The sequence below is a fragment of the Cinclus cinclus genome, chromosome 3 (genome assembly GCF_963662255.1).
Source record: "Cinclus cinclus chromosome 3, bCinCin1.1, whole genome shotgun sequence".
In the NCBI taxonomy this organism is placed as follows: domain Eukaryota; kingdom Metazoa; phylum Chordata; class Aves; order Passeriformes; family Cinclidae; genus Cinclus; species Cinclus cinclus.
In genome coordinates, this window is record NC_085048.1 from 58,890,598 (window position 1) to 58,910,532 (window position 19,935).

At 38.2% G+C, this 19,935-nt stretch overlaps 1 protein-coding gene across 1 annotated transcript in view; it reads right to left on the reverse strand.

The window, feature by feature from the left end:
- Positions 1–2,176: 2,176 nt before the first annotated feature.
- NOX3 (NADPH oxidase 3) overlaps positions 2,177–19,935 on the reverse strand; it is a 39,091-nt gene continuing 21,332 nt past the window's right edge. The window contains exons 9-13 of the mRNA XM_062488873.1: positions 18,774–19,027; positions 15,148–15,310; positions 7,861–8,007; positions 4,521–4,645; positions 2,177–2,303 (exon numbers count right to left, since the gene is read on the reverse strand). Coding sequence (XP_062344857.1) covers positions 2,177–2,303; positions 4,521–4,645; positions 7,861–8,007; positions 15,148–15,310; positions 18,774–19,027 — 816 coding nt within the window. The remainder of the gene's footprint in view (positions 2,304–4,520; positions 4,646–7,860; positions 8,008–15,147; positions 15,311–18,773; positions 19,028–19,935) is intronic.

Below are 19,935 nucleotides of genomic sequence, written 5' to 3' on the forward strand. Positions count from 1 at the left end.
ATTTCACATAGGCAGGCATTTAAAAAAAAGTCAACTATTTTGAAACAAAGATCCGCTGCCCTAAACTTAACAATAATACAACTGTATATTGTGGAACAATTTCAGTTCACACATACAATATCTCCTAGTAGAAAACGTATAAAATAATGTTGGAGTCTTCTCTGTCATAATTTTTATTGTTCTGTTTTTTGTTGTTTTTTTTTTTGTCTATACAGTTATGTCCCCTCTAGCGGGATTTTTTTGTCTGTGGGTAAGGATACGTATATAATGTTGTCATCTGTTTGTCATTCAAATGCTGACATACACAGGAAGTTTCCTATCTCCCATTTTTTATGATGTGGCTGGATAAATGCATTATGTGATTCTAGTGAACTGTTACACCTGAGTCCAACTCAAATATGGGGTGTTTTTTCTCTCTGTGCTGGAATAGAGGGAAATATTTTTTCTCCCTTTTGGAGCTTATGGGAATGTTGCGTGATGGGGAGGGTGTGGATAAACAACAATCAAATGAGAAGGTGATGGTCTGGAGCAACAGATAAAGTGTACAGGATAATGTGAACAGGAGAGATGTCACAACCAAAAAAACAGGGCAGAATGGAGCCTACTCCAAGGTATCCACACAAACTAGAAAGTGCCTACAGAAAAGCAGGGTCGGGAAAGCTCTAACACCTCTTTTGGAAAGCTCACATGACTGGATGCCTTTCTGAAATGCATGTACACTAATACACATGGCATGGAGAGGACACAGGAGGAATTCAATGCCTAGAAGTTTCCCATGCAATGTGGTGCTAGAGAGAAGAGGGCCCCTGGGGAACTGGAGGATTTTCAAGAATCACCTTCTCCAGGTTCAAATATGATCCCTCTTGCTGTGGACTAAACCAGTCAGAGGTGGTAGGAGATCCATATGGTTGAACAAATCCCTCCTGACAGAACTGAGGCACAAAAGGAGGCATACAAGAGGTGGAAGCAAGGACCGATGATGCAGACAAGAGACAGTGTGCAGGGATGGGGTCTGGAAACCCAAAGCCCATTGGGAGTTAAATCTGGTGAGGGAAGTGATGGGCAAGAAGAACTGCTGTGCATGCATCAGTAGCAAAATAAGGCTAGGAAAATGTTGCTTTGCTGCTGAATGGGGTGGGGAACTTGGTGCCCAGGGTCACAGAGAAGGGTAGAGGTACTCAGTTCCTGTTTTGCCTCAGTCTTACAGATAAGGCTGACATTCAGAGATCCCTGGCTTTGCAGGCAAGTGGGAAGACCTGAAAACATTCATGCTTACCCTCAGTAAAGGGAGAACAGATTAGTGATATTTTAAACAAGTCCATGGAAACTGATGGGATGCATCCACAAGTGCTGAGGGAACTTGTCATTCTTTGGTTTTGAATAGTCATGGTGATGGGAAAAGGTTCCTGAGGAATGGAAGAATGCTGATGTCACTTCTCTCTTCACAGAAGCAGCTCTAAACAAGAGGTTTGGAGTAGAAGCCAGGGGTGCCTTCCCACCTCAGTCGCTCTGTCATGAAACCTTTTTCTGCAGTTTCAGTTGTATGTCTCACAGGATCCATTTGCTGAGTGCAAAATTTTTTGGAGTTCCCTTAGCCTATTAAACCTAAGTATGTATTAATCGATGGGATACACAGACACCATTCCCAGAGAAACATCAGGTTTAAATGGTGCATAACTTGGTAGGACAAAACAAATTTTCTCTTTTGTAATTCGACAGAGTGTATTTAAATAGTATTATTGTGGCACAAAAGGTAATGTGGATATGGATGTGTGTCTACTGGGAGTGTAAAAGCAGAAATCCAGGAAAAAAAATGCTTTCAATGGGCATAATTTAAACAGCAGGAAGGTATTGTCTGCCATCATACACAACAGCAAAGTACAGATCTAAATGTCCCTATTTCTCATGCCTTTTTATTCAAAGGTTAGGTTTGTGTGTGCTTTCACACAGGTGTAGAGGGATTCACAGCATCATTAAGCAAGCAATGTAAAGGCTAAGGAAAGGGTCCAAATCTCTAGCTGGCATAGGATGGGATTTTTCTACTGAAGTCAATATATCTATTTCAATTTGCAACTCTTAATATCTGGCCTTAATGCTGCAGAATGAGTAGAAGATGGGATAAGATGAGAAAAATATACAGTCCGGTAATATCTATGATACAGTTAAGAAGTACAGCCTAGAAACTTTCTTTGTTGTAGTGAAACTGAACTCCTCTTGGATCAACTGATGAATATGAGTTGCATGTCTTCTGCAGCATCTTAGAGAGAGCCTTGGGTCCACAGAAGAAGACACCAATACTGTTGCTGTAATCACAATAACAACAAAAAAAAATGAGAGTAGCAGTACTTTTTGAATGCCTCCTTCTTTGCATCTTTTCAAATGGCTTTTTGAGAAATACATTTGAAAAATTTTGTTTTACTGTATACTTTCTGTTATGTACTGTATAATTTGTGTTGCTATATTAGAGTATAATAATTCCACTTTCGTGTTTATTATGTCTTATTACATTATTTATTAGATTGCTATATTAGAGGTCACAAAATATTTTAAATGGTAACTCTTTGGTTTTGATCTTCATAGCTTTTTCAATCGGAGAGGCAAACATACTGTTTGAGCTGAAAATTTTAAGTGCTTTTTCTCCAGCTGAGTTAATTTTTTCCTAAAAAATATACAAAATGCTGAGTTACATCTGAGTTTTCTTCTTGTCTCCCTCCCCAGCCCCCTGCCCCTTAGTCTAACACTTAGTCTAACACTTTTCTGCCTATGAAAATTTAAAAATGGCTGATTTAAGAGCAACATTTGCAAATAGGTTCTTCTTATAAAATAAGAACATGACAAATGTAACAAACAATGGGCTTCTTACGTGCACAAGCACATAGGGTGCTGGCAACCTGGTTGCCTGCTAGAAACTGCTTAAAGGGTTTGCCTCCACATATACTGCACATATTGTTTTAAAACATATATGCAGACAGATTCACATGTGCTGTGCTGCTGGGGAAGCTCAATCTGCAGAAATGCAGAGGAAGTGACAAGTGACAGCATAAGTTTAAAAAGGTTTGCTCTTGTACAGGAGGGTCTGTGGATATGATTTTGGTGCCCAATCCATAGCCCCCAGAAGTTGTGCCCATATTGCTCTGGTGCTCAATTGCACCAGGTTTAACCTGGAGTGGTGTATTCCTGCTAATCTGCTAAATTCCTGCTAATCTCTTGCAGCTGGGGGGAACTCGGTCAGCCTAGGCACAGGGACCCAAAATTTAGTCAGATCCTAAAAACTGGTTGCTTCATCCCACAGTGAAACTCTTATGTTTGACTCTTGAATCTTCTATAACTCAGAGCAAGAAAATACAGGCTATTCTTTTCTCATAAGGAATCCTTATTTCATGCAAGGTTTTCTTTAAAAGCTCCAACATTGGCCATAAACAGGGGCATCTAGGCTCACAAAAAATGGAGATTTTTCTGTCAGTTTAGGACTGGCTTTCTATGGAACTACCTCAAGATACAGTATCGAAAGATAATGCCCTTATCCCCCTTGAGCAGCAGAAAAACATTTTTATCTCATCTGTACTTACGGTTGCATAAGTAACCAACAAAAGTAATGTTTCAACTATAACTTTAAAAGCTCTGTTTATGTAGTAGAATCCCTATGAAAGGTCTTTCAAAAGTCATATTTTCTATTCTTGGCCTTTTAATGCTTTTAATCTTTCATATTTTCTGATTGTATTTATTTTGACCTCCATCAAGTGAATTCTCTATTACTGTTATTTTTGCAATTTTATGGTATTCTTGTAGCTTACTGTATTCTCTTTGATCTCCTCCATTTCAGCTTTTTCTTGGGTCTTTTTCATCTTTTAAAACAAGTTTTCTCCTTTTTCTCTTTGTAACTATGTCTCCCAAGTGCAAGCCTTTATTTTGCATTTGCAGGTAAATGTTTGGAAATCACTAAGTCACAAAGATTCTGGAATTTTCTACTGCTGAACACAAAATATTTCAAATTCTTGCTTCAAAGGCTTTCAGGAACAAAGAAGCTTTTCTCAGACCACTAGCAAATCCACCAAGTTCAAATGAACTGTCTTTGCCAGCAGAGATGAACTAATAACAGAACAGCATAGTCTTGCAAGAGCGGCCAAATATGTTAGGGGAACAAACATATCCTTGACATCATAAGAAAAAAATCACAGTTTATCTCTTTAATAACCATCTTCAAGGGAAATTAATGCTACTTTGTCCTTTGTGCAGAACAGTAATTGGATTGTGTGTTTCAATTATATCTGGACAAAGGCCAGGATATTGAAATACTTCTAAATATTAGATTTTCTTGTCCAAAAATTAGATTTTATTGGCATTCTCTTTCCGAGATTTCTTCATTAAAATCTTCATTAAGCATAAATCTTCTTTCCACACAGCAAAAAAAGAAGAAATTATTTTAAAAGGGTCATTTAGAAAGGTTTGCTCTCCCCTCCTCCCACTGTTTATGCTGAGAGAAGAGTTACCCAACAAGGTTAGAAACCAGCCTGCCTTACCTAGGATGGTTTTCAGCTAGTTGCTTGAACTCATTGTCCCAGTTTGGCCTTCCATAACAGGTTTTCTGTCTCAAACCAGTAATTACGTCTATCTTGTCATCACAATGTAGGGCTATGTGAGTAGCCTAAAGGCAAATTTACAGGATAATAATTTTAGAGTCAAGAATGCATATTCCAAGTGGCAAAAGTAATAATGCTTCTTTGCTGGGAAAGATGGAATGAGAGGAAGGAAACTGTGCAATTATCAAATGGGAGGACAGGAGAGGGAGAGGGAGAGGGAGAGGGAGAGGGAGAGGGAGAGGGAAGGAGATGAGTATTTGAGAGTTCACAATATTACTAGAATTGTATAAAGCATTTCCAAAAGTACCAAAGAGCCAAGTCCAAAGGATTCTGGTGCTGATGGAAAACACAGTGGGTCCAGAAACAGAGGTCCGGGAGATGACCACAAAGATGATGAAGGGTCTGGATCATCTCTCTTATGATGAGAGCATCTCTCATCTTAAGAGACTGCATGAGCTGGGCCTGTTTAGTCTTGACAAGGAAGACTGAGAGGGGGTCTCATTAATGCATGTAAATATCTCAAAGGCAGCTGTCAGGAGGATGGTGCCAGACTATTTTTGTTGGTGCCCAGTGACAGGATGAGGAGCAATGGTCATAAACTAAAACACAAGAAATTTTGTCTCAACATGAAGAAGAACTTCTTTACACTGAGGGCAGCAGAGCACTGGAAGAGGCTGCCCAGGGAGGTTGTGAAGTCTCTTTCTGGAGATATTCAAAACCCGCATGGGCAAGTCCCTGTGTAACCTTGTCTAGGTACAAGTTTCCATCTTGGCAGGGGAGGTTGTACTGGAGGATCTCCAGAGTTCTCTTCCATCCCTAACTATTCTGTGACTCTGAGAAACCCTCAATGTTTTGATTTTTCTCCTCAGGTAGAGGCAGGTGCAGAAAGTGCATCACCTCAGGTGAAGGAAGCCCTGAACCAAGTGAGCTTCTCAGCTCCCAAGTGCCAGGAAAAAGATCCTGATTTTCATGGGCATTTATTGTCCTTCAGCTCCTATACTACACCCACTACCATGCTGAGTACTTGCCAGGCGCATTTAAAAACAAAAAACTCTGTCAGTCCTAATTTTACTGCTATTGTGTAGAAATAATATGCTTGTTTCCACTAAGGACCATCATCATTGCTGTCAAGAAATTAACAGAGGAAAGTAGGTTTAAAAATGGACTTTGCATTTAGTCCAGGCCCTAGCATGAACTCAGTACCATTATCATCTTTTGCAGAAGTGGTTGCTGATATTTAGGTCCATTTCCTAGGAATATTATATATTTCTTCTTCTAATGAGTCTTCCGTGTTCCTTACTAAGACAATTATTCTTGTCAAGTAAAGTTGTCACAAGAGGTCAAGTTTCTAAAACCTTCTTGTTAGTTTGAGCCACTGTCATGAAAGATTTGGAGCAGTCTAAGAAGGAACTTAAAGCGTTTGGTAAGAGTGGGAGGTAGAAAACTGCAGATTTTTAAAATTGTTTGTAGCAAAATTGTCCCATTGAGAAGATGAGGTGTTCTTATTAAGTGGAAGTTTCCCGGGATTTTTTATATTAGCCTTTGCAATAGCTCACAGTGCTAAGGTTGCCTAGGAGTCTCAGGGGCATCGCAGGGAGCTTGTCCAAGCAGAGGCAGACCATGTGCCTTATCTGCTTGACCATCTGTTGCCAACATGGAATCTGCAAAGAGCTCAAAGCATTGAACAAACATGTCTGAGGAGTAGACACATGTCATTAAAGGAGGGTGTCCTAGAAGCTTTAAAATTCCCATCTTCCTTGGGTACAACTTTGCTTGACTACTGGTGATCTGTATGGTGAGACAGGGAGAGAATGAAGAGAATGTTGTTTTGTTTTTTGCTGGGGAGAAGTAAAATATCATTCAAATATTACTGGTGCTGAAGCTCAGATTTTGAGGAGTGATGAATAGGAATTTACTAAAAAATAAGTAAGTCTGTAAGATTAGGGAGCTTTATGTGTATCTGAAGAAGATGACGTTACTGAACACAGTGCCCAGGTCAGACTGGGAGAGATAGCCACTGAAGAACATTCCTCTGACAGGAATTGAGAGAGATTATGGGGTTGAAGAGAGGAAGAAGTCCCTTTAGAAAAGTTCAGGACACACAAGTGAAGAGAGATGCCCCAGCAAGAACAGTTGTCTCCCTATCTGACTTCTGGCTTGACATTTGTCCAAGAGGGAAGTGAGGTGATACTTGAAAGATAGTTTCAAGATAGTTGAAAAAACATTGTGCTTTTTTTAGGTTCCCCCATAACTTCTTTAACAACAGGTTTTAGGTAATACCCTGTGATATTGCTAATGCAGAGCAGTAGTTTCTATAAATGCCATATACTTCACAATGAGAATAGATTTTTCTGAATACAGCTGTATGCACATGCCTCATTACTTGACAGAAACTCTAAGGAAAGCAGAAAGAAACAATGGGGGTTTTGTTTGAGCAGAGGCAGAAAAGGAAAAGCTCTATGAAATCTGTATTTTTTTCATCTCTACTAGGCAGTCCTTCATTCAACAAAGACAGCAGGAAATAAAACAGTAGAGCAAAGACTTCCCTGCTAGAGTTTTTCTGGCAGGTGCCTAACTTATCACTGCATGATCTGAGTGATCCATTAAAAAAGGAAGAGAGAGAGAGAAAATCAACACATTTGTATTTAGGTAAAGACTAAAGAAGTTGAATAATATTGACCCAGTCTAAGAATTAAGTGCCTGAGGTGGTATGATCCAATGAAATTATGAGATGGCAAGTCTGAAGTCAATCAGAGAAAATGTCTTTTCAAACAACATGAATTAGACCATGGAGTTGGTTGCCAGAATGTTCCAAGTGCAGTACTTTTTAAAAAATGCACTGGAGATACATACATATATATATATATATATGTATGAATGTAAATGAAACTTTTTAGATAGCCCTCAACATTTAAGCACAAAAATTACAGAATCTAATGAAAGGCTGCTCCTAAGACATAGACAAAATGTCTCTTGATGAGCTCTGGAAAGCTCTATGCACTTTTCTGTGAGACACCTGGTAGCCATCTTTTACCCAAGAAAAGATGCAGGACTGGAGGAATCACTGTCTTGATTTCTCCATTCCTGTTTTCCTAAATGTGAAATGTAAACAGACATCTTAGTATCTTCATATTTACAGTTCTTTGTCTCTCTGCTTCATCCATCATTTATTCAGCTGTTTCTGTTCATCCATCATTTATTCAGCTGTTTCTGTTCCCTATGTTGCCATACTGGAAAAGCAAGGTGCATTAACTCTGACTTGTAACAGTTTCATTATTACCTGACTTTCGTCCCAGCAAGTAAGAAATATATGATAGCTTAGAAAATCATTTTTCCATTTTTCAGCCAATTTTGTTTCCAAATGGAACAGAAGATCAGCAAACCACTCAAATGCTGATGGATCTCGACAAATCCAGTAAAAATAAACCTGTCAAATAAAATAAAGAGATTTAACAAAAAGCAAACTTCTAATAAAACTTTGTAATTACTGACTCAATTCATTAACCATATATTGTGTGTTTCTTTTCCACACTAAATTTATAGTAAACATAATTAAACATAATTTTGAGAATTTTAAATTTTGATTTTCATCTTAAAAAATGAGTGAATATATTAATGTGCTAGTGAAAGTAGGCAGTAGAAAAGCTTCCCTTATATCTCTGCCAGTGCATCTTTGCTTTGACTTCTAATACCTAGCCCTTCATTTCTTGCAAACAATTATTTAAAATTTTGAACTTATTTAATTTCAGTTTTATTCAGCACTGAAGCGAGGAATTCCTTGTTTTTCAAGACCTTATGCCATGGGCTAGCTCTTGATGTTGGCAAAACAGTGCAGGTCATATGCCCTGTATAAAAACAGGTGAGAAATAGTCCCTATTCCTTTTTAAAAAAATGTATTTCATGTTTAAATTGGAGCATCTAGTTCCTAGAGAAACCTGAAACTAAATTTACAGTTGCCAAAGGGGTAAAATAACCTCTATCCTATGATCGGTTTTCTCTTGTTTTACTGTCTTTACTCTCTATCAAAAATTGACACAATTTCTCTCATCCAGATTTCACTAGTTTCACTTTTCATATCTGGGATCAAGTCATGTGTCTATGGCAAACCAAACATTCCTGGGATCTGTCACTGAGAGGCATCCTTTAATCATTCCTATGGATTATTTTCCTTACTCTACTGTAGTAAATCAAAAAACATAGCAGAGTTTGTTGTTTGTTTTTTTTTTTAAAGAAGGAAGCTAATTTATCAATATCTTGGCATAAGGTAATGCATGCATAGCAAAAACATCTATCAAAGAAGATGTTTAGTCATTGTCCATATGATGTTACGTTTCTATTTCACGAGTCCTTCCTCTGGCATCTTCAGGTGGAACAGCGGGAGTCCACCAGAACCTTTTTCTACACAGCTTTTATAGCCAGCTGGGCCAGGGATCATTGTGACCACTCCTGCATGTGCATGGTCTATTGTGATCTGTTGTCTTAACTGCATATAAAACATCTTCTAACTAATTAGCTATTTCTAGAAGGCTGTCCTTTAGGACCACTTCTGCAGGAATGGTTTCTGATGACCATTTGCAAATGTCTTGTCTGTGCTCAAGTTAGTAAAGTTTTCAATGGGAGCTGCCTCAGGACTGATGAAATTCCCTTGTCAGGATCTTATCAGTGCACTAAAACTCAGTCACTCCTAGGCCTGTCAGGAGTTAACTTAGGGAGTCTTCAGCACCATCATGATTTCCCAGTTGGAAATCTCCTCTGTCAATGCTGTGCTCTGTAAAGGACTGGGACCAGTCTGTCCCCTGGTTTCAGCTCAGTGCTTTGTATGAAGCCAATACAGATGCAGGGACAACTCAACTATGAGCTCCTGTACTACCCAGAGGATGAATGTCTGAAATTCCCAGGCTGTCTGCCCAGGCACTAGCCTGATGGCAGTCTGAAGCATAATTACAAGATAAATCTGATTGCAATTCTTATTACTCAAATTCTGTAGCTCTTGCCACACACTTTACCATTATTTTGTCCAGATGGTGCCAAATCTCGAATGGGGCTCTGCAGGCTGTGTATTTTCATAATTTATCCAAAGAAGAAATTCAGAAACATGGAGGAGGTCTAAAAATACACAGTTTCAGATGCAAAAGGAACAGCAGGAAGGAAAATGTATACGCTTAAAAAAACCTGGATGATTAGAACTTATTTTATTGTGACTATGATTTTTATTTTGTTGCAAAATCCCATAGCTTCCTCCAGCCCATCTCTTTTTCTGCTCACCAGCCCTTCTGTCTTTTATGGCACTGCAATATCAAAGGTGATCTGGAAGGTATGTTCCCAAGGCAATCACTGTGGTGACTCCAATGCTTTGGAAATTGTAGTCCTTTTCCACAGGATCAATGAGGTAAAAATGCATATTGGACGCTTGTGAAATGAAATGAAATGAAAAACCAGAGAAAGAAACCAGAAAGCTCTAAAGAGATTTCCCGAAGATTTAATATACTAGATTGTCAGACTTCTGGTAAGGTGGTGGGAGAAAAATGTGGTAATACCATGCTTCAGTGGAGATTTGGTGAAAGACACTAACAGTAATTTGAGATGTTTCCTAGATCTGAGTGTACTGTAAGGGACCATCTGTGGTTTATGTAAGAAATATAAATGATGCATGATCCCAGAAACAGAGATAAGGCATTCAGGGTTAAGTAGGGTATTTTTACAGCCCAGGAATAAGACTGTCTGTGGAACTTTAGTACTAACTATCTTGGCTGTTTGCTTTTCCCCCTTCTGTTTCAATATTTTGCCTTAAATATGACCTCATTGCTTTATAGAAGGGGGTTGCTGCTGATTTTCACTGGCATAGGTTATGAGGAAAAAAGCAAGCCCACTGACTTTATAGAATTTCATATTTGTGGTCAACAACAGCATTATTTTAAATTACCAAAACTAGGTAAGATTTATAGCCTTAACCTTTATGTAGCTTTTTTGTGTCTGAGTCCTAAAGTCCCCACTTGTTCTAGATATTCAACACCTTAAAAATCAGCCCACTGAGTGCTCTCAGTCTGTATCACATCATAGCTGTTGATCTGTAGCAAGAAATTTCTTCCCCCAGACTCTACTTGATCATCTTATTTCTCAAGCTTTTTCAGTAGTTCATTGTATGGAAGTGTATATTTAGTACATGTGTATGGAGAGGAGATACACATTTCTAAATGAATAAAGAATTGTTCATGAGGTAGCAACTGAGAGCATGTGGGCAGGACTGGGAGATAAGCACATGCAGGGAAGAAGGAAGAAAAGCTAACCAATGAGTTGAGACCATACGGTCTTCCAATTGGGGAACTGGTTCCCAGAACATCAGACTATGGATCTTGAAGGAATGCTTTCAGCTGTTTGCAGGCCTGGCTGTCACAGTAACAGCCAGTGCAGCTGGGTGGATCTAGGCACTTCTGGCAGCCCTCTAAGGAAAGGATGCAGTTTTCTGAAGCTGCAAAAATTCCTTAAGCTCATGCTGCAGCACCCATTGCGTTGCCTCTGATTTTCATGTTAGAGGTGGCGGGCATTTGGTGATGAAGAAAGGCTGTCATTATTTGAAGTATTTTTGGCTGTGATTATAATCTTAGAAAGAAAAGAGATAGTGAAGAAGGATGGCCTATGGGTAAAAGGAATTAATTTCCCTTAGATCAAAGAGGACTTCTAGTCCAATATCTTAAAATAAATGGTGTTTACAAAAAAGTCTTCCTTTCTTTACATTGGCTGCCTGTAGCATAGCACAACATATTACATAGATAATTAAAATACAATAAATGCACCCAAAAATTAATCCTTATTAAAATAGTAGAATAAAGCAGCTCCAGTGCATTTCTATAATTAAAACTTATTCTGAATCCTGTTTTTTTTTTCCTTGTAAGCCTCATACTATTAACTGACTGTAATTATTTAGAACCCTTAAAAATCTGGTTAGATTTATGTTTCATTAGTCTCCACCCACCCTACTAGCATCAATTGCATTCATCAGCTTGATGGCTTGCCCAAGTAAACTGTCTTAAATTTTCCAAGTGCTCTTTTTGCAAATTGAGTTAGATGCAGTATTGCTATTAATCAGATCAAAGCAGGGGTTTGAATAGTTGCTTATTTCTGTAGCGCTCTGCTCCCTTGCAGTTCATGGATATTTATCCTTCAGTTTCCCACATTCTGAATTTTGTACAATGGACAAGAGCAAGAGCTGTGTTACCTCTTTCCTATAAGGTGAAAGAACAATCTTTGTAAATCAGCTTGCATCATGAGGAGAGTCATTAACAATTATCTGTTGATGAGCATCGGTCTGTTTCTTCCTGCTCCCTGAAGGCAGAGTTGGAGCTGCAGCTCTGGGCAAAGCCAGCTTTTCACTAAAGGAGTGTCCAAGGAGGACACCTCTCATCCCTGACTCTTGCTGCTCCCTCTTAGACATGAATACCCCTGCAAAAACCTCTTACACCTGCAGGTGGGCACCTCCCAGCAAGCATCCAGTCCTTCCTGCTCTTGAGTTTACTACATTACCTGTAAGCTGTAGCACGCGCGTGCACGCACACACACACACAAACAAACCCAAAAAACAAACAAACAAAAAACAAAACACACAAAAAAACCCCCAAAAACAAAAACAAACATCTGAGGTCTTCCTTTGTGTCAATAATTCAGGGAGCCACTCTAGGTAAGGCACAGCAGTGGCTGCAGCCTGGGGCAGGCAGGACATGGGGCTTTGGCAGTCTACAGGAGGCACTGACTTAGAGTTAGGGTGGCAGCAAATGGCCTTTCCTGTAAATGTGTGAATTGTTCAAAGCCATATTACTAAACTTGAAGCAAAAAGCTTAAACTGTTATCAAAAAAGATTAGAAAGATGGTTACATTTGACAGAAGAATGAGCTCTGGGTTTTAGGTCTTCAAGACAAGGTTTTTGTGCAAGAAGGACGGGGGCAGAGATTTACCTCAGGCAGGGAAGTTGGTTTGAAAGCTAATGAAAGATGCTGATTGTGTTTTCCTCTCAGTATTTAGCTGAATTTACTGCCTCAAGATGCTATGGTTGCCTAAGGTCTACATGGGTTCAAAAAACAATTAGACTACTTCATGGAAGAAAAAGCCACAAAGGGATATTAAAGACAGAAGTACAGCTCTTGTATCAAGGTGTTACTGAGCTACGAGTCACTCAATGGTGAGAAAGTGTCCTGTAAAAGCAATCACCACCTTATTTTTCTGGTCTGTATGCTTTTGTCTAGGTGTTCATGAAGAGCCATCGTTGGAGACAGGATTCAGGGTTAGATGGATATTTGGTGGTACTCGGTAGGACCTTTCTTTCATCTTTTGTAGGGAAGAGAAAGTGGACATTTGCTAACACTAGAATCTGATGTATCAGTACAATTTTATCAATTTCAGTAGCAATTGATCTGAAAAATGAGACCACTAATGTGAAGGGGAAAAAAAATCCTATTATGCATAACTAAAGCCAGTAGAAACTTTCCAGCCATGACTAGTAGTACATGCAGAAAGTGATGGGGAAATGAGGGCTCTAAGGCTATTTAATTGCGAAGAATCAATTAGATAAATGTGTGCTCCCTTTGATTTGTTGGGTTTTTTAAATTATACAGCTGCAGACATTATAGAAAATATGAGTATTTTTATCTCAACCATACGTGGACAACACTAAGAAATATTAGTTCAATAACCGTAATGATAGCTGTACTCAAATCAAAACGAAGTTGTTAAAAAAAAGAAAAACCTCTTATTTATTTCCTTAATAGACATTTCTATGGTACTCATCATGTCAGAAAGAGAGTGCTGAATACTTTGAGGAAGATTAAATTATTTGTAATTATGCCACAAGTGGAAGCTTTTAACCAATGAAAAAAAAATTGGAGCTACCCTGAGATTAATCGCTCTCCCTGAGATGACTGCTAAATTTTTTAAGTAATGCTGTGAACTTCCGCATGACCTTTCATCCACACTTTCAAAATATTTTACAAGCACTGATGAAATTTAGCCTCATAACACCTGTGAAAAACAAACATCACTATTCCCACTGCACCAATAAGGAAGCCAAGATATAAAGAAAAATAGAAATCCTGATAATTTCGTATTTTGCAGGAATTCAGAAAAACTGAAATTTACAACAGAAAACCATGGCAGAATGTATGATGCATTTATCTTTGCAGGCAAACTTACCCAAAATTCTCCCTAATTCTCCCCATTAATGAACACCCTCAAGTATAGTATTGATATGAAGTTAAATTCTGTTCTTTTCCCCTTAAGATAGCAACAATCACAATAATAGCAACAACACTTTTGCTTGTATACATGCAGAATATACATAATCTACATATATAAAATTTGTATGCATATGCGTAGCTCTCCTTCCAGTGAAAAAGACCATCCTGGTACAATTGTAATGTTTACAAATGCATTTCTTTTCTCAAATAGCATGTATTGTCATTTTTCTTTCCCTCCCTTCTCAGTGCTTTTTCTGCCTCAAAGATCCCCCCTGGCAATTTGAACCTGTCCTCAAATCCTCAGTTACTAAAATCCCAAATGCTTTTTCAGTGGCAGCTCGTCATTAATATGCCAGTTTTAACACTCTTTCATTTAAAAAGATCAGCCCCTTGGTCCTGCAATCAACTCCATATGTATCGACCCTTCCAGAGATCTGTCCCCTCCAATGCAATTTCAATGTTTGGCTTAAAATGCAAAATGTTGAACGGTTCCTGATTCAGCTTTTACAGTGGAAAATGGCCTAAAAAGAAGGTGTAAGGTCCACAAGCTACCACTTGTCATGATGGATATGGAAGAGAATGTTTAATGCTTACTTTTTCTATGCTACCATCTTGCCCTATTATGTCTTCTTCACCTCTCCTCCCCAGTGCTGATTCACATGCCATTAGCAGAAGGTATATAACAGGTTAGAAAATTAAGAGAATGTTAATTTAATTGGTGCCATCTTTACCTTATAGATCCAAACATATTTTTTCAACAAAATAATTAAAGTGGTTTAAGGGAGTAATATGCATCTTGATATATGCATCTCATCCAGAGCTTAAATGCCTTTTATATTCCTTCTGTTCTGGTTAATATCCTGACTTCACAATGTAAGAAAATCAGCAAACGGTTGCTGAATGCAGCCTTCTGGACCAGGACATGCTGCCAAAGGACCCTCAGCTGGACAAAGAGCAAGTGCTGCCCTTCACTTCTGACTGAGGTGACATATGCAGGATTTATTTTTGGTAAGAAGGAGGGTGAGTTTCTCTTGTAGCTCTCTGATTATCTGTCTAGCTATGAAAGTTATTCCACAGTTATCTTCAGTTGCTATTAAAAATCTGATCCTTCAGCTTTTACTAAAAACACTGCAGCTAGGGATACCTTCTTTCTTGGGGAATGACAGTGAGTTCAGGAGACTTCACCCCACAACAGCTCCTAAGGCAACTGGAGAGGGAGTGACTGCTTCTCAGACTGAGTTAAAGCACTTGTGTGAGCCTCTAGCTTTGAATTGCCTCTCTCCCCTGGATAAGTAGGCTCACTTGTGGAACTTTTTAATGAAGCAATAAACTTTCCCACCTACCTTCTGCAGTGCCAGTACTGTGTTAGGGTTGCAACATTTATACCAAATGGATTTTAAAATAGAGGCAAATGGTGTGACTCCAATTCCTGCTGCAATGCACACACTGACTCGGTAGCGGAAGATATCTGTGGTTGCAGATCCATATGGTCCATCCACAGCCAGTCTACAGCAACAAGACATTTTGTCAAGAGACAACAACTCATAAAGTGATGGAAAGGTTAACATTTGTTAGGCTACACATTGTCAAAACTGAATTTCTGTTAAAATAAAAGAGAAAAGACATGTCTAAGATGGCACATCAATTGTCCATACAAATACATTTAATTTTCAGTGGGTGCCATTTAATAGAAAAGCAACTGTCTTTTCTGAAATGAGAGAACAAGAGCACCCATGTGGATTTGGGGCCTGGCCATCTATTAAAGCATGCAATTGCAATTTTCTGGCTTTCTGAAAAGTGATTAGTCATATAATTGCCTGTCCAAATTTAGCTGTGGAATTTGCATATTTAATTATGAATTACTGAAAAGCATCCTGTTTTAGAGCTTTATTTGCTATATTGTACGTATCAAAGTAAAGAGGAACAGATTATATTAATCATTTTTAGAAGTTGTGTGTTTGAGTTAAAGTAATAAAAGAGAAGACAAACAAAAGGTCATCATATGCAAGGGAACTATGATTTTCTCAGCTCTTTCTGAAAAAGCAATATTTCAGGAATACATTTTTGGCATAGTACTGTTCTTAGTGTCTGATGTAAAGGCAAAATGTGTAAAGAGAAGTGCTTGTTGATATTACTACCTCCTGTAATCAATTATGCTGATGCCAAGAAATTAATTTCGGTCAAAATTAGAGATTAAAAATTTTACTGAATAATCAGATTCATTCCTTTAGCAACATAAAATGTAAATACACAGAGTACTTGGTAGTGCTCTTTCCAACCCTGTCTTTATACAACATACATATTTGGAAGATGGTTACACCAATACCCAGTCCTTAGGGGAAAAAAAAATGTTTTTTTTCTTTCTTGTAGATTTTCTGTTGTTTTGTGCTCTTTATTGCGTGAATCATCCTTAAAATTTATCCTTAAATACTGCAAATAGGCGCACATAATTAAAATGAAATTCTTTAACAGGAAGAAAAAGGGGGATTCCCCAAGCAATGCTACACACTGATGTGTACAATGGACACAATGTATCTCAAAACTTATTGTTATTTTTAAAAAAGTCCTAGCAAACATTTACCCTTTTATTTCAATATTTGAAATGGCCTGTAAGTGCAGTAACAAGCAAAACAGCTACTCCGGCATAACTTCTGAAAATCTGACCATAGACATAAAGATCTTTATTTTTTAATATGTACAGTTATTTAGATTATTGCCCAGACCAGTGTTTTTTGAGCACTCAAAATTTCCTGTAAAACATGGTTAATTTATGGTATATACATATGGTGCCTAAGAACAGCTTTCAGACAAGCTTTCTATGTAGCTTGGTGTGAGGCTGGAAGCAATTCTCATTGTTGTCAGTAGATTGAGAAAAAATTGATCTGGAAGAAATTTCCAGGATTCTCTAGTCTGTTGCGGTGCCGTAAGACAGATTCAATTATTTCTGAATCTTCCCTTGAAGAGATTTGTCTTGTCAGTCTGCTCCTAAATCCTCAGGTGACAGAGATCCCATCACTGGTTTGAGTGCCTTACCCAGCCATAGCTATACAGCTTGGACAAATACAAAGCATCAGAGAAGCAGGGAGGAGAAAGAGGAGAAGGAGAAACTGAGCTATGCAACTCGTTCATTTGATGTAGATAGAGTGGACCAAGGTAGGAAGATAATAAACACAGAGACAAAAAAATTATTTGAGTTGCATTTGCCAAAGAGAAGTAGAAAATAGGTCTATGGACTTTCTCACTGTGTTTTAGATTGCCCATATTCTTCCTATCCATTTCACTAGAAAAGAAATTAAATTTATGGGAAAGGGAGGAGAAATATTTAGTTTTGAAAAAGTATCATTAACAGATTCTATGATTATTTTTACATTTTAAACATTTGCTGATCACCATGATGATTGTGTAGTACTGCTGATGGTAAGAGCAGTTAGATTTTGGGGCAATGTATTAAACCTGCAACTTAGTCCACCAAAATCCTGAAGAGACATAACATGGAACTTGATTATTTTTACATGAATAGTCTACTCCATGGTTTTAGCTCCCAAATTTGTCAGAAATCACAACTGTCTTTGCTACCTATATATATATATGTGAACATTTTATTTTAATATTCTTTAAGTAATTTAAAACACATTTTATTCTTAATGCTACCTTATTATTCAGTTGCTATGTCTTCTGTCTGCACAGTTTCTGCTATATGTTATTTTTTAATATAGTCACCAATTTGGTGTATAACTTTAGATACTGAAACTGTGAAAAAGATCTGGTTTTGCTTTATTGCTAGTTTAACTGATCAAATAATATTTTTAGTATTTTGCAAGAAAGAAAGTAGAGGATGTCATTAGGCATCCTAACAAGATTAAGAAGAGGGGTGTTTATATATGACAGCACTGTTAATTTCAACCCTGCATTGTGGCAAGCAACATTTGATAACTTTTTTTCTCTTCGTCATTTTTCACACTTGCTGTCAATCACTTTGAACAATTTTTGCTCCAGTTCTGCTGAAATGGCGTACTTCTCATTCCAGTTACCTTTAGCAAAGGCGCTGATTTCATTTCTAATCTTGTTCACTGACACAATGCAAGGACTGGACCAGAATTTCCTGTCTGCAGCCACCCTCTACAAAACCTCTGCAGCTCAATGGTGTCTATAAACTTTCCAGGAGGAAATCAGTCCCTCCAGTCCCGGGCCCTACACACTCCACCGGAATTTCAATGATCCTATGCTGGGCTCTTCTTTGCTGAAAATGTCCCCTATTCCTGTAAGCAGTGCAGGAGTAGAGCTACATGGTTTCAATCCATTCTGTGTAGAGCCAGATCCTTGGCTGGAGTAAGTCAGGATGGCTCCTTTGACTTCAGAGGGTCCCCGCTAACTTGGAACAACAGAGAATCAGCTTTTTGTTCATATTAAGATGTCAAAAATACATAATTTGAACACAAATAATCTTTATAAAGTGGAGCAGGGTTTGGGAAATAGAGACAAGGGCGAAGGAGACTGTCGGAAAGAAGTAAGATTTAGGCAGGTGTTTCAGGGACCACAAAGTACCTAAGTAACTGAGGGGGAAGAACTGGAATTTTGGATGGTAAGTCGTGGGTACCATCAGAGCATAAGCATAGAGGCACAAATTTAGCAGATATCTTCCAGTGTCATTTATTACACAACCATCTTCCAAAATAGATTCCTTTAAGTTTAGATACAGGTGTTAGAGATCAAGATGGTAGCAAGAGATAAGGATATTGATATGGACTTTAAATCTTGGATTAGTCATCACATCCTCTCGGTAGCTCCTGGCCCCAGTTCATGGATATTTGTGTTATATTTTAGCATCATGTTGTATCTATGAATCCAGAACTACAATCTAATAATGTATCATAAAAAACCACACACAAAATTAATTAAAGTTACAATGTTAACATTTATTTTAAAATGTAGAAATAACATTTTAAAATATGTAGTCTCTTGTTCAAACCTGGGTAACATCCACAATTCCTTGAAAGCTTTTTCCTCTGCTCCAAAGGCCTTGAAAAGGGCTGCAGTCCAATCCCCGACGACCCGTACGTGGACACTGAAGTAGTCCTCCTCAGGAGCTGAGGTGAGGGTGAAAGGGTGCCACTCCAGCTGTGAGACAGATGGGCACTGTAGAAATATATATTGGCCAGCTCCCATTTTAAAGCCATGTTTCTTCATGTGGAGCTCAAGGACTCCAGAGGAATGTGTCACCACCTAAAGAATGACAAAGGGAGAAATTTTATCTCCATTCAGAAGGGTAAATGTTTGTTTTCATTAGGTCACAGATATCCTAACTGCGTGCTGCAGTGTTGTTGCCCAAAGACTGTAACAATTCAACAGTTCATCAATTTTCTTGGTATAACCTGTGCAAAAGTATTTCTTAATTGATTAGAATAGTTCCTTAATTCCTAGTTTTACTCTCATGTAGCACTGTGGGATTACAAGGAAAAAAGCGCAGCGAGCTCAATTCTAATACATTTTTATAAAGAGGTAATCTCAGTTAAGCACCAGTTTTGTATGTCACATGTAATATGCCAAGATTCTCAGATCACAGCCACTCTGTGAAATCAGCAGCAAGGCTTATCCAACATCCTGTTCCCCTCACAAAAGTTACACCTGTTCCTGACCCCTGGCTTGATACACGTGGACTCAGCTGCTTCAATAGTGACATCCTCAAGCTATTCTGATGTGACCTAAATAGCCCCTTGGCACACCGCTAGGAGAAATTGTTACAGTGGTATTAGTGAAGCTTTGACTATATATGCTAAGTGATCATATAACCCTTCATCTCCTCAGAAGCCTCCAGATTTTAAAGTAAAAAAAAATGTGTGCTGCTACTGAAGTCAAAGTAGTCTCTAGTGTTAGCTGCAGTGCTACATGTTTTTGTTTCATTAAAAAGAGAGACTACAAACACATGTTTGTGTTGTGGTAATGCAAATTCTGGAGCTTCATTAATCAAGTTTGGTCCCATATGGAATATTCTTATGGATTTGCTATTGGTATAAATGCAAAACCTAAAATCAATACTTGACTGAAAACAGGATAATGACTGAAAAGTTGCTGAAGCTAGGAGTGAAAAATGAGGTTCCTAATAGAGAGAAGTTACCTAAGAACAATAAAAA